The 14,732-nt window shown below is 36.0% G+C and overlaps 1 protein-coding gene across 1 annotated transcript in view; it reads right to left on the reverse strand.

Moving 5' to 3' along the window:
* Positions 1 to 3,978: 3,978 nt before the first annotated feature.
* The window catches only part of NUDCD1 (NudC domain containing 1), a 35,865-nt gene continuing 25,111 nt past the window's right edge, over positions 3,979 to 14,732 (reverse strand). The window contains exons 6-10 of the mRNA XM_038128328.1: positions 13,142 to 13,349; positions 10,917 to 11,061; positions 9,509 to 9,634; positions 7,587 to 7,746; positions 3,979 to 5,914 (exon numbers count right to left, since the gene is read on the reverse strand). Coding sequence (XP_037984256.1) covers positions 5,622 to 5,914; positions 7,587 to 7,746; positions 9,509 to 9,634; positions 10,917 to 11,061; positions 13,142 to 13,349 — 932 coding nt within the window. The 3' untranslated portion in view covers positions 3,979 to 5,621. The remainder of the gene's footprint in view (positions 5,915 to 7,586; positions 7,747 to 9,508; positions 9,635 to 10,916; positions 11,062 to 13,141; positions 13,350 to 14,732) is intronic.

A 14,732-nucleotide genomic window follows, 5' to 3' on the forward strand; every position in this document is an offset into this window, starting at 1 on the left:
CAGAGAAGCTGTGGATGTTCCATCCCTGGAATTGTTCAAGGCAGGTTGGATAGAGCTCTGAGCAACCTGGTCTAGTGAAAGGCGCCCCTGCTCACGGCAGGAGTGTTGTAATTAGGTGATCCTCAAGGCCCTTTCTAACCCAAACCATTCTAGGACTATAACGATTCTGCAGAGATTCCCCTATTTTTGCTCTTTCTAGAATCTGAAATTGCAACTCATGAAAATGTCTTTAAAACATTCATTTTTATTTCTGCTCACATGGTCACCAACCCTGGATCAAATCAAGAGCCTGAGTCCCTGGTCTCTTTATGACTGAGTGCATCCATCTTCTACCTCACGCTCATATTTTAGATACCACATATGCCAGCATAATTCAGTTATTCAGAAAATTTCCACAAATTGCTCAACCTTAAATTACCATAAATTACTCTACATTTATTACAGGGGACACGTGCAACAGAAAGAATGAGTAACTTCACAGAGAAAAATCATTAAAGGCCAATCAGCTGCAATTTCAGTGCTGGAAGTGACTGAATTAGTATTCAGTGTGTCTTATTTCTTTTCCCTCTAAACATCACTTATTTTGATAAAAAGAAATGATTATCACATCTGCATCGATTCTGCCAACTTGAAGCATCTACTCAATACTTGGCCTCTGAGTTGTTTATGTTTGGGTAAAATGAAATACTGAAATATCTCATATTTAATCCTCAGCAGAGGAAACCACCACATAACTGATTAATGACTGATGTTTTCACATAAAGCAGTTATCATGACATTACAACACATGTATGGCAGACTCATGAACATGTTAATAAAGAATCCAGACTTTGCTGTCATTAAAGTTAGAAGATTCTCCTGTCCAAAAGCTGCCTCACCCTCCCCAGTACCTTAAGGCAGTATGAATTCATAAGGTGTGTGCATTTAAAGATGAAAACACAAGTGAACACACAAGTCCTGGACATTCAGAATGCAACTAATACATTAAGAAATATATTATTGAAATGCACTACTAGAGACTGTATATTCATCAAAGCATAATGAAAGCCATGTTCTAAAATGATTAATTTTTTTAAAATTTGCTTTCCTATGTTTTTTGAGAATTCCTTGCAACTGACATTAGATTGCAAAAATGCTCTGGAATGGTTTATAAAGGATATTTTGCATAGAGCATTAGATTGGTAAAGACAATGACAAATATTTTCCAGGTTTCCATCTGAAAGAGTTAATGAGATCTATTTTAATTGATATCCAGCTACCACTTCATGACAAAGATCTTTGTGTAAAGAAAGTTTTTCAGAAGGACCTTAAACCTTTTATAAAGGAAAAACTATTACTCCAACAAACACTTCTCCAAGAAAAAGGGACTATCTATACCTTGAATCTTAAATGATTGTAATAGTCTTGATGAAAAGTCTTGCCTGATGCTTACCTCTTTTACATCGAGGATGTCAAGTTACCTTTAGACCTTGCTGACTTTTATCCATAGCACAAATAAGCATGTATTGCATAGGGAGGAAGGGAAACAAACACCTCCAGATTTCCAGAAATACATTACAAATGGCACACAGGACTGACGGCACAAAATTTTAAACCTAAATTTTTATTGTATGGCTAATATGCGATTGACTGCAGGCTTCAAGTTCATCTAATCTGCATAATGAGAATAGAAAACATAAATTGACAAAAGGCAAGGAAATTAAAAAGTTCTAGCAGCTCATTAATGAAACAAAGCACAAAAAAACTGAAATAAAAAATAAGCTTTAATCTTGTTACTCTCACAGGATCTGTTGTTTCATTAATGAAGAGCCACTATTTGACAAAGGACAGACATACAGACCAAATCCTTCCTACTTTCCTTCACTTTCCTGCAAAAAAAGCACCCATGTTGAGGTAGGGGGAGAGGAAGGAAGGACAGATCTCTCTCTTGCATCTAGAAGGGTTTGTCCAGATAATTTGGATTTTATACATAAAAAAGGATCAGAGGCACAGTTTGCACTTTAACACAAAAATACACTGAATACTTATCAGCCCTCTCCAGTAACTACCTCTGTAAATGTGTGTGTTGGCAGAAATGGAACATTAGCAAGGCTGTACAGGGGATTTCACAGAGATAAACAAGGAGTACAATAGGGCATGTCTTGGCAACAGCCCTGGCCCTGCAGTGATGACACCTGCTAGAACTTTGCCCTAGCAGAAAACTTCTTAACACAAGTTTGATTTTAAGGATTTTCTGATTTCTATTTTTCTATTTTATTTCAGTACCATAGGAAGACTACACGTTTGAAATTAATATAAATCCTTTAAAATAATTTTAAAATTTCTTCTTTTTATTTCAACTTGTGGAAGAATACATTATGCATTCCAAACATGCAGTCAAGGAAAGCACTGAAAAAGAATACTGAAATCAAATAATGCAGTAACAGCTAAGTAAACCTGGAATAGTGAAATATTTTCTCAGAAATTCTGCAAACAGATTGTGACTGGGACCTCTCAGGAAGAACTGTCTGAAAAAGTAAGATTTCAAGAAAAAAAATCCTAGAAAAATTGAAGCGTGGTTGTCAGAAAACCATCTCTTTAAAATACCTACATTTTATACTTTGCATAAGCCTACTTAGGATACGCTGAGCAAATGAGCCTTAGTTTTAATTGAACACAGAAAAGGAAATGCTGATAGGGAGTGTCTCTTGGTGGCTTGCAGCCATTTAATTATGATAGAATGGTTGGAAAGGGACCTCAAATATCATCTAGTTCCAACCCCACTGCCATGGGCAGGGACACCTCACTCTAGACCAAGTTACTCAAAGTCCCATGCCTCACCCCTCACACCATAAAGAATTTCCTCCAGCATCTACTCTAAACCTACTCAATTTCAGTTTAAAGCCACTATCCTTTGTCCTACCATGCCTTTGTCCAAAACCCCTCTACAACACTCTTGCAGGACCCCTTTACATACTAGGAGGCTGCTCTAAGGTCTCCCAGAGACTTCTCTTTCCCAGGCTGAATAACCACAACTCTCTCAGCCTGTTGCCCTCGACAAGATTCTCCAGCCCTCTGATGACCTTCGTGTCCCTCCTCCAGACTTGCTCCAAGCCGGTAATGTGTCCATTATGTTGGGGTCCTCAGAGCTGGATGCATTTCTCCAGGTGGGAGTCTCACCAGAGCAGAGAGGCAGAATCACCTCTCTGGACATACAGGACATGCTTCACATGATGCAGCCCAAGGCCTGTTTGGGTTTCTGGGCTGCAAGTGCACATTGCTGGGCCACATGCATCCTCTCATCCACCGGCACTCCCAAGTACTTTTCTCCAGGGCTGCTCTCAATCTTCTCAGCCCAGCTTTTGTGCTTGGGATTGCCCTGCCTCAGGTGCTTAGCAGCTTGCTGTGCAACAGCACTCCAGGTTCCTCAAAGTAAAAAATAATTTAAATTATAAAATATCCTTGACTCTCACAGAAGCAAAATAAGAGAGAGACTACTTGATATGTCATTCCTGGGAACCATGATTACAAACAGATGAGTAACATGGAAAAGGGATGAACCTTTTCCCTGTGTTCAGTTATCTCCAGATGCAAACAAGAACCCCCTTGAAACAGAAACACATTTGGAATGTAAGTTCTAGTCACAGCATATTGTAATACCTCTGAAGAGGTAACCATTTTACTTGACTTTGTTTCCTCTGTTGCAGGAGACAGCAGAGCATGTTTCCAGACATGTAAATCACAGCAAGAAGAATTTGACAAAGAACAGCTGAAAGCATCTATATGGAAGCTGTGTACAGTACACCAGAGGTGACAAAGGCATGTTGACTATGATTCCTTTACTCTTTCATTCTTCCATTTCCCAAATATCACTTTCTTAGAGCTCTGTCCCCAAAGATTAAACTTCAGGTTATTAAGTAATATTCATATACATCTAAAAGCACTTAATTTATGCTGCAAAGTAACAAGCTACATATTTTTTTCTACAGGACCACTGACAATATTGGACAACAAATAAAAATGTAGATGCAAAACAGTTATGCAATGGTAATACATTCATTGAGCCTTTCCAAAAAGCATTTTCAAGACAGGTTTAAAAGGACAGAATGAAAAGAGGTTTACAAATCCAGTCTGTTTTAACTTACCCAACTAAAAGTAAAGAAAAGCTTTTCAATATTGGATATGCAATATAATCTTGCTGTGAGGAGAACAAAAATCAGGTTCCTTGAAAAGCTTCTGCATTTGGACAGTTTTTGCAAGCCACAGCTGCTTGCCTCCCTCTTGTTATTTAATCAGTTCACTGATACAAATCTGGAGAATTTACAGGAGAGTCAAAACAATCACAACTAAAGAAATGCTTACTCTTCTCTCAATAGATTCTTACAGAGTTCTGAAATAATATTGGTAGGGAGATGCAAATGAAAAGGCTGCCTGTATTTGTGTCTCAGTACTTTGGTACCACAGATGACAGCAGCTTTCCTGTCAGTACACAACATATTAGGCATCCTTTGCTATGGATTTGTAAGCCAACCATGAAAAAAGATCAACCCAGGGTGGAGCTGTCACAACTGACTCTTTGGTTTAAATGTATTGACAATGCCAATTTAAAATAAGAAACAAGAATCTTCAGATACAACTATTCAACTCAATCAACCATACCAGTCTGTTAAACCAAAGCATCCTTATTGGCCTGAGTCCTCTTACTTTGCAAATATACCATGTTTTGGCTTAGGCATCACAGACAGAACAGTTAAGTGACAATGCAGCATTTACAGTGGCATCTGAGGAAGAAGCAGCACCTCTGAGTGTCCCATCTCAGGTTACAGTACCAGTGCCTTTTCCATCAGCCATTTTCTCATTGTAAATGAGTCACTTGAAATGAAGTATAAAGTCAAGTGAAAATGGCACAACTGAGAGTATGACAAGACCTTAACTAACAGCACTAGATGTATAATTGCCAGCTATGTATTGATCCTTACTTTGTTTCTGGAAAAAGCTACTAAAACACATTCTAAAGTATAGAATGTATAAACAAGTATAAACAAGTCCCAAACCAATAATTTAAAATGTGCACATACAGTAAAATTGCTTCATTTTATTACCTGTATAAGAAACATAATACCCCATTCATTTCTCTCACATTTCACTCAAATCTACTGAATGTCAAAATATCAAATCAGTTTTTTGGTCAACAGTATTTGGAGATTTTTTTCCTTATGATACATTCTACTTGGCATATCATATGCTTGTAACTCTTTATCTGACTACTTTTTTCACAGGTAAACAGTGACATTTAAAAACAGTAGTGAATCCTCAAAACTCAGAAGTATAGCAAATAAAGTCACTTGGAAAAAGCAATGCATAAATCTATTCACCTATGCAATAGCAGCATCTGACAATTACTTTGACAAAGATGTTAATGCAGAAGACATTTTCCCATAGTTCTCAAAAAGTTTACTTCCATGGCAGCAAAGTCAAAAAATTCACTTTCTTACAGAAAAATTCTAATGAAGAAATTTGATTTCCCTGTACAACATCCCCTTTTTGATTTTCAGCAAATTGTACTGAACTTGTCAGATTGTCAACCTATTCACTTCTATAACAAATTGTTAACACAAACTACAGCAGAGCACACTGAATAATTAATTTCCAGAGTTCACCTTTATTAAAAACAAGGTTTTTGTTGTGAGAACAAATAATCTCTCACTTGTAGCTTGAAAGCCTAAGATAGGATCATTGGCTTCCAGAGTTGCTACCAGCTGCTTAGCAACCTGTCCTACTTGTCTTCCTTCCTTCCTGTTGTAGAGAACTGTGGCCAGAGGAGTTGGCTGGCGATAGATGAAAACTCTTCGCAAGCACTCGCAAAGAGCAGCGTAGGAGTAATCTGGAGCACAAGCCATGAACTTCTTGTCTTGCTTAGATGCTTGGACATAACCTGTATAGCCCAAAACCAAGTAGAAGGGATAAGTAATATATTGGTTTCAACAGAACTTTAACTGGCTGATGAAAACCTAAGCTTAACTTAAAAAATAATATGCAATTTGTAACAAAAAAAAAAAACAACCAGAAACAAACAAGATGAACAACCAATCAACAAAACCCAACATCAACAAAAAAAATGCCAAACCAAACTACTCTTATTACATAAGCCAGTACTTTCTGAAGGGATGCATTAACCAGTTTAATACCAATATACAATTCCCGTGTACCTCATGTTAACTGGTGTTTTGGATACGTAAGTACAGCAAGATACTCTTCCCACATCTGGAAGATGCCTCACATGGTCTTTCATTTTCTCAGCAGGATCATAAAGTCACAGACATGGTCTACATGGGCAATCTTGGCCCAACACTAGTGGTCTAAGTCTCTCTTCTCTCTCCTCATCTTCCAGTGTGTAATTACATTTAAAAATTAGAATTTCTGAGCCTACCTAATCTTGAATAGACACTTAAAACTTTTCTTCAGTTTAGAACTCACTAAAAAAAAAAAAAAATTACTTTTTAACACACTGCAGTTTCTGTTAAAATTCACTCAGAAGGAAAAAAGCCCTCCCTTTTTCACTTTCATTACAAGACTCTAGTATCAAATTGATTCAATTCAGACTGATTTCCTTTCACACTTCTGTAAAGAGAACTGAGATGCAATTCTGCAAAGTGATCTACCATCTTTCTGCAAGTATTTCCTTCCCTGTTAGGAACGTTATTTGCTTCACTTCTATTAAAAATGCAAGCCAATTGTTATCACATGGGTCAACAAGACAAGTAGAATCTAAAGGTCACTTATTAAAACACCTGACCATAAGATTACACAGACCTAGACACATAATCAATTAACAGCAGCTATTGCTGCGACAATGTCTGTGTGAATGTTAAGGTAGTGATTATGCTTTTTATTCTCTAACTCAAGGTCACTTATCTAAGGAATTTTCCTTTTACTGTGCAGTTCTGTGCTTGCATCCTATACACGGTCTCAACAGACTTGTCTTCCTCCCAGGGCATAAACATCTCATTCCTACGTTCTCTTTTTTCAAAAATTAAGCTACTGTTGCCGTTGACCTCATGTTAGAGATAAAAATGAGATGAGACACTTCTTTCTTTGTGCCTAACTGCCGAATTTTTATTGCACACAGCTCATTTTTACATGGTATCAGAAGGCACTGTGTTTGCCTCTAATTGGTTAACAATCCACTGAAACTCCCTTCACACGTCAATAAATGGCCAGTGTACATGTCCACCAAACCTCCCTCTTTCTAGACAGTTTACATATTTCCTTCACAGATTCTCATGGGATAGACTTGTTTTCATAGGTGCAGACTCTTTTCTTACAAAAACAGATTGTTATGCCAACTGATTCTCATTCTTATGATTCTTTTCTCATGAGAACTTAACAGGCTAGCTTAGCCAGAACAGCAAGGCCTAAACCATGTCTTAGAAGGCCTCTCTTCTATAAGGTTGTACCTATATGCAACAAGCTACCATGCCGCTACTAACATAATTATAACAACTTTCCATTCAGATATAAGTAAGTAAAATATCAACATAAGCCATACCAGCAGTATTCACATAGAAAAGTCTCAGAGGTACGTGACACAGAAGTTAATTTCTCACCTAAAGCATTAAAAGTTGCAATATGTTCCCACATATTCTCTGGTTGGTCAGAGTGAGGCTGCCAGAGAAGAGCATCAACATCATGCCTCAGGCAGAAGCACGGCATTTCTTTGGGATTCACAACAACTGAGAAAAGATACTGGTTACTTCCAAGATTAATCTGAAAACAAAACAAATACAAAATATTGATTCAAAGCACAAATAGCAGATTCTGTTACACATACTGCCAAAGTTAGATGATCAACAGTTTTATATTTGTTACTTTACAAAATGTTTGAATACATTATGCTGCATCCCACTGATCAACAGCTCAATACACCACAGGTGCCTTACACATTTCAAGGAAATGCAATTAAGTTTGTTGGAGTAATATTCAGAGAAACATTATGTCCACTACACAAACAAATGGGAATGTGTTTTGCGCAGAAATGGTTTTCTAGGATAGATCCTAACCTGCAATTTCTCATGTTAGGGAAATATTCTCTCTAAGTAATCACATCTGGTTTTCTGCAGGGCTAACAGCGAAGGAAACACTGTCCCTCCAAGGTAAAAACTGGCAAGCACTGAAACAAGGATTAGTTAGAATACTAAAATGATGAAATGTCAATATTTTTTAATTTACTTGCAATCAAGTAATTACTAAATTTCAGGTTAGCACACTCTTCATTAAAAATGTTTGTAGGAGTTGTGGGTAAAAAGCTGTATCAGCCCCATTTCTGAAGGAAAAGGCCCCATAATTTTAAACCCAAACAATTTGAAAGAAGAACTAAATCAAAGTGAAAATATATTACTGTATGCTGAAGAATATACTGAAATACTCATATTTCTACATACTCTAACAAGGCAAGTTCCACAGAAGAGGCTGAAATTAGTATTTCCAACCCACAGTAACTGTCCTTTGACCACAGTGCTTTAAACATATTAACCTTTGAACTACTTTTATACCACCCATTTTAAGAACTCTTTACAAGCACCCTGGAGTTCAAACTTGCTCCACTATGTCTCCCTGCCTGCTAGAAAGCAGCCTTTTGTGATGCACAAAAGCACCCCTTTTGTGATGTGCTCATGTTCCTCCTGGTATGTGAAATGTCCCTGGAGCATTTCTTACCCTTCAGTGTGAGAAGCAGTAGTTTAGGCTGACCTAGTTAGAACTTTATCCAGTCTGGTCTTGAAAATACCAAGGACAGAGACTGCACAACTTACTAGGCAACCCAAACCATGCTACAACCATGATGTAGTTTTTGCTTTCATCCAGTTTCAAAAAAAAAAAAAAAAAAAAAAAACAAAAAAAAAAAAAAACAAAAACAACCCTCCAAAAACCACCACAACAATGAGTTAATCTGTAATGTTTTCATATGATTTTGTTGTTTCCAACTCTAGGCAACAGCCCAGATCAAATCCTAGCTTACTCTTAGTCAGGGCTGCCAACAACCCAGCTTACAAGCCTGCTACTGAAGCATTTTGCCCCCAGCCTATAATTTTTAGTGTGATTGAAAAAGAAGTATTATAAAGTGATCTGTGCTCCAGCTTCTTAGTAAAAAAGGTCAGGTTTCTACAAGGCTGTCTGAAAATTACTGAGGAAAATGTAAACTAAGTAATCTAAAGAATTTTATGCCACTGAAAAAGACCCTTTCCTTATAATTACTTTGATATAACTTCATTTTTTCAAATGGCTCACTTGTGAAAGTATATGTATTTTTTTATGGGAACAAAAGGAGCTTTGTTTTTATACTAAAATGACATTGAAGGGCACATATGGATTGACAATTTCTGCTGCTACTGCGATTTAATATTATGGGGGAAATTTATGTGATTTCAAGAATCTACAGATTTTTGTACTGATAATAGAGTATATTATCAGTACAAAATTTCCAAACAAAAACATGTTTCAAAGTATTTCTATAATAATTTGCAGTACTTACTATATGAGTGATTTTCAATGTATCACCATCAAATCTGCACAAGCTTGCACCATCTTCAAGAAAAGCATCACATTCTTCTAACTCTTGAGCATTACAAGGTGGCTTTTCCTTTTCAGGGTTTGGATTCTGAAAAAAAGAATGAGCTACACTGAAAATCCAAACTACTGAAAAAAAAAAGAAATCTTTCTTTTTATAATTAAAAAAACAACCTAAAGAACAACTGAACATGAAGAATTATTTGCATATCCATACATGGTGAAGGATTATGCTACTATGTACTTACTCAAAATTAATAAAATTATTTCTGCTGTGGAGAACACCAGAAGTGGTAGGTACAATAAAATCAATTTCAGTTTGAGGAAAGCCACTAAAACATGGACAATAAATGCTAAATTATTCCAGATAATTCTCTAAGTAGCAAAAGCATACAATCCTGAAAACATATGCACATTTAATAAATGTACATCAATGTAAGCTTGTTTCATCTTGCCATCAGTAATGCAATTAAAAATTGATTAATTAATTTAATAAGCAGCTCTAAATACATGACATGTTTTAGTTTTGCTATTAATTTTAATTTATTAAAATCTATTTTAAATTAATGAAAACATATGATTAAAAATTATCACTTTAAGCTCAGTAGGAAGTACACAAGAAAAGAAATTTAAAGTTCAAAAAAAATCTATAGTCAAAAGATATGCTACATTATCTTGTTCACAAATACTGAGGGAGAGAGGAGAGAAATAAACCTGGAGTACTACATAGAATTCATTTTATTAACACTTTTCAGCCTTACTAAAAACAAAGTAATAATCCAAACCTAATATATCAAAAGCCACAGGGAGGCACACTCCACAAGTTTCAGATGAGATGCCATTTTCTAATTAAAAAGTATCAAGAGAATATCAGCAAAATCTACTTTAAGTAGATTTTGTGTGTAACAATATTGCCAGAAAGTTCATGAGCCATGTTTCCTAAATTTTCCTTTTAAACATGTCATGTACACTGTGTAGGTCAAGTACAGTATCCCTAGCAAGACAGTAAAAAAGTTTTGCTAACCTATTGATAAACAAGAAACAGACATCTTTCAAAATCATTTAATTAATTGCTTTAAAACAAACTGGCACATCCTAAATGGTGGGAACAAAGTTTATTTTCAGTGTTAAATCAGGCTTCTGTTTGGTGCACAGACATCATCATACAAGTTAAATTCAGTCCCCCTTGAAGATGGTTTTACTGTTCGAAGTACATTCACAACTCTAGTACCAGTAGATTGTTACAGTTTCAATTAAAAATTAATAAATAGTAAAATAATTGATGAGCTGGATCAGTGCAGTGCAAATTAGAATAACAAGAAAAGACAACATGCAAAACACAAGAATTTTAATTTTGATGCTTGACTCTTTACCATTACTTCAGAGGTAAGATGCATCAGGCTTTCAGCTATTTCAGAACACTGGGAGGGGTCCATAATGAATTCCCCTCTTGTGTCACCAAGGATTAGCTCTGTCCAACGGCACCCCTCATTTTTCTTAATCAGAGAGATTTCCAAACTAAAATCCAAAGAGAAGACAAAGAGTAGCACGTGAAAACACTACATCCACTTGTCAGATTAGCCAAAAAGCTCTAAATGTACATAAGAGCACTTCTTTTCAAACTGAATTAATAAGGAAAAATCACATAATAGGAAACATTAGCATTCAAATTATGAAATAAACTATTCTAACAAAAAATATTCTAAAGAAAAACAGACCAAGGATGTGATTTCTAATACACAAACCTCAGGGTTTTCAATACAAGTGTAGTTTACCCTAAAGCAGTCTCACTAAAATATTTCAAATATGGCAGGAAATCACTTGTAAAGCAATCTATACAGACTGTCAGAATTTTACTACAGAGGTTTATTTGAAACATAAGCAGTAATTCTTAGGGCTACTTAAGTATGCCCTACCTCTATATAACACTGGGGACAAAAATATTTGTATTTTATAGACCTCAGAAATACTACAGCAATTAATCATCTATACTGTTTATCTAAAATAATATCTCAGAAGATATAAGATTTCTGTAACAAGTAAAAAAACCCCAACAACAACAACAAAGAGAATGCAATATAATCACTAAACTATTAGGAATAACTAAGTAAATGAAAAATAAGACACAGCCCAATGCACCAACATGGTAATTCCATTTAAATACTGTGTTAGACAAACACATAGATATAATGGTAAAACTGAAGTCAATTTTATTATACTCACTTTTTATATACACTTACAGGTTCTGCAACAACGACAGCTGTAGTGCTCCTGACAGAAAACCCTTGAAGTTACTAATTACTGCACCATAGCAGCAACTATTTAGGGAACTCTGAAGCAATTACACTGGTACTAGGAACAGCATACTTTCACAGAAGACATTTGGAGCAAGTTTTTGACTTTTAATCAATAGATTTATACCAGTGTTGCAGTACGAACATTAAGAACTGACTGCACCTTATTAAACTGAAGTATGGAATTACCCTTTCTCATTAAAGTAAAAGCCTGATACTCATACAATAACACTCACTGGAATGAATAATAAAAAAAAAATCAAGTTATTCAGTTTATGAAAAATCAAGTTATTCAGAGTTATTTTTCAGCAGGATATCTAAAACCCAACAACCCCACACATTTTAATCACAGTCAAATTTTAATATACAGTAATAGTATAATCTGTATAAAAAGATTAGTCCCTCAAATTTTTTTTTGAGAATTACTGTCCTTTACAGTTAACCTTTTGGAAACTGCAAAAAGCCAACCTTACCACAACTTGAAGGGTAGCTTTTGTTTTAGATAAACAGCTATGAGCTGTTGAATGGATCACCTGGTGGTATAAAAGTTTCTTCTTGAGTTCATTAAAGAGTGTGAATATCTCTGAGATAACCAGACCAACGCGGGTAAGTGAATACATGTCTCATTTCAGGCAGAGTATGAAAACCGGACAATGCAAAAGGAAAAACCTGACTACGTTTTAGGGAGCTCTGAATTCTTTTTTTGCACCCTCTCCATTCTTACATATTTTTATTTCAGAATGAGAAAAGAGCCTAAAAGTTACTTTTCAAATAAAAGCAGGAACATTTCTATTTGAGGTCTACACCATGTTAAGTTCACACAGATTCATTTTCTATAATGCACATAACTTTTTAGGAAAATATATTAAAGAATTTTTAAGTCATGCCTAAAGAATTTCGGTTGTATTATTACTAAAATGCTTGTTTGTGGAAAGTAGAAGAGAAACTAACACATACAATAAGGTACATTCAAACTAATCAATCCTGAAACATAGTGAAAAAAATAATTGTTGAACCAATTAAGTTTACTCTCCTTACAAATCTATGTTTAACATTTTGATACTAGATGGGTTTTTTCCTGAAAAATAACTGCCAAAGAAAGATTACTTTCACAATTACATAAAGAAACAGTACTGAGACAGCAAAAGCCAGTGAAGTGTTTTCAGGAGAGGAGACATTCTTGCAAGAAGGGACATGGGGTGTAGCATTAAATGAGACCATCTCAGAAGGGCCAGAAATCAGATATGGTATATGTTTTAAAACCAATTCCTATCAATAAAAAACCTAAAACATATATAGAATACCTTTTGTCCTCTCTAATTATCCATGTGCAGCTTTCATGGTCCACAGATGAATAGAGCTTTCCTTCCATCAAAGGAGGCTGGTCTTTTAGTGTAACACATATATTATCAGGGGAAAAACGTATTTTTATGTCATCTCTCGTGATGTCTTGAGGCAGGTGAACTGTTATGGTCACATCATCTTCCGTCTGCTGCCAGTAGTAGAGAGGGTCTACCATTGGAAACATGCAGCAAAACACAACCTAAGTTACAAGGATTACTGGATTCCACAGCATTCAGTGCTGAGACACATGTAATTTTCTGAAAGCGTGTTTTTGAAAAAGTGGAAGTTAACTTTTACTCTGAACAATTTACACAAAACATATTCTGAACATAGAGAGACACCTTTTTAGTAATCAAATCTGTTTGTGCCCCTCATTTGAAAAGTAATTTATATTCATGTCTTTACTCAAATATGCTGATAGTTATACAATGGGCATTAATTATTACTCTAAAGTTTACTGTAGCATTATGAAACTGGAATGCAAAATGTACTTAAATACAATGAAACATTAATGATTAATAATGTGGTTGAGGAGACATTAGGTGCAGTATACTGAGACACTAGAGTGCATCCAGAGGATGGTGACAAGGCTGGAGAGGGGCTTACACAAGCCCTGTGAGGAACCACTGAGGGGGGAGCTGGGGGTGTTTAGCCTGGAGAAAAGGAAACTCAGAGGTGACCTTATCACTCTCTACAACTCCCTGAAAGATGGTTCTAGTCAGGTGGGGGTTGGTCTCCTTCTCCAGGCAGCAACTAACAGAACCAGAGGACACAGTCTTAAGCTGTGCCAAGGGAAATACAGGTTGGATATTAGGAAAAAGTTTATTATGTAAAAAGTGATAAAGTACTGGAATGGTCTGCCCAAAGAGGTGGTGGACTTGCCATCCCTGGATGTGTTTAGAAAAAGACTGGATGTGGCACTTGGTGCCATGGTCTAGTTGAAGTGTTTGGGCTAGGTTGGACTTGATTATCTTGAAGGTCTCTTCCAACCGAGTGATTCTGTGACAAGCTACTGCATGCCAGAAGTACATATGATTCAGAGATGTGAACATTTTTTCTTATATATTTTGCCAGAAGCTATGCTAACTACTCAATAGAAATGATTTTATAAGACTAAGTAGTCTTAACCTGCTTCAGCTAATGGAGATGAAATAGAACTGCTTGCCCAGAGGTAGAGATGACTTTTATTACTGTTTAGAAGCTGTCTGATTACTAAACTGCTAGAAGAAATGGCCTTTTAAGAGAAATGTTTATACAAAAGGAAGGTTATAACAACATGAGTGGGAAATGCAGATAAAATACAAATTGAGATGAATGTATTTTCAAAAGAGCAATCTTGTACAAGTTACCTTTCTATTCTGACAAAAAGTAAAGTATGGGTTCCCCTTGAAAGCTCTCAAGTTGTCAGAACCCAACCCAAGATTCCACTGATCAAAGCCTCATACCAGAACCTGCGACTCTGGAAGGACTCTTGCACTGCTGCCTTTTGCCACAGCTGCCCTGCTTGCAATGGATCAGTCACAGATGCTATAATTATACTTCCCCAGAAAC

This window comes from Motacilla alba, chromosome 2 (genome assembly GCF_015832195.1).
Source record: "Motacilla alba alba isolate MOTALB_02 chromosome 2, Motacilla_alba_V1.0_pri, whole genome shotgun sequence".
In the NCBI taxonomy this organism is placed as follows: domain Eukaryota; kingdom Metazoa; phylum Chordata; class Aves; order Passeriformes; family Motacillidae; genus Motacilla; species Motacilla alba.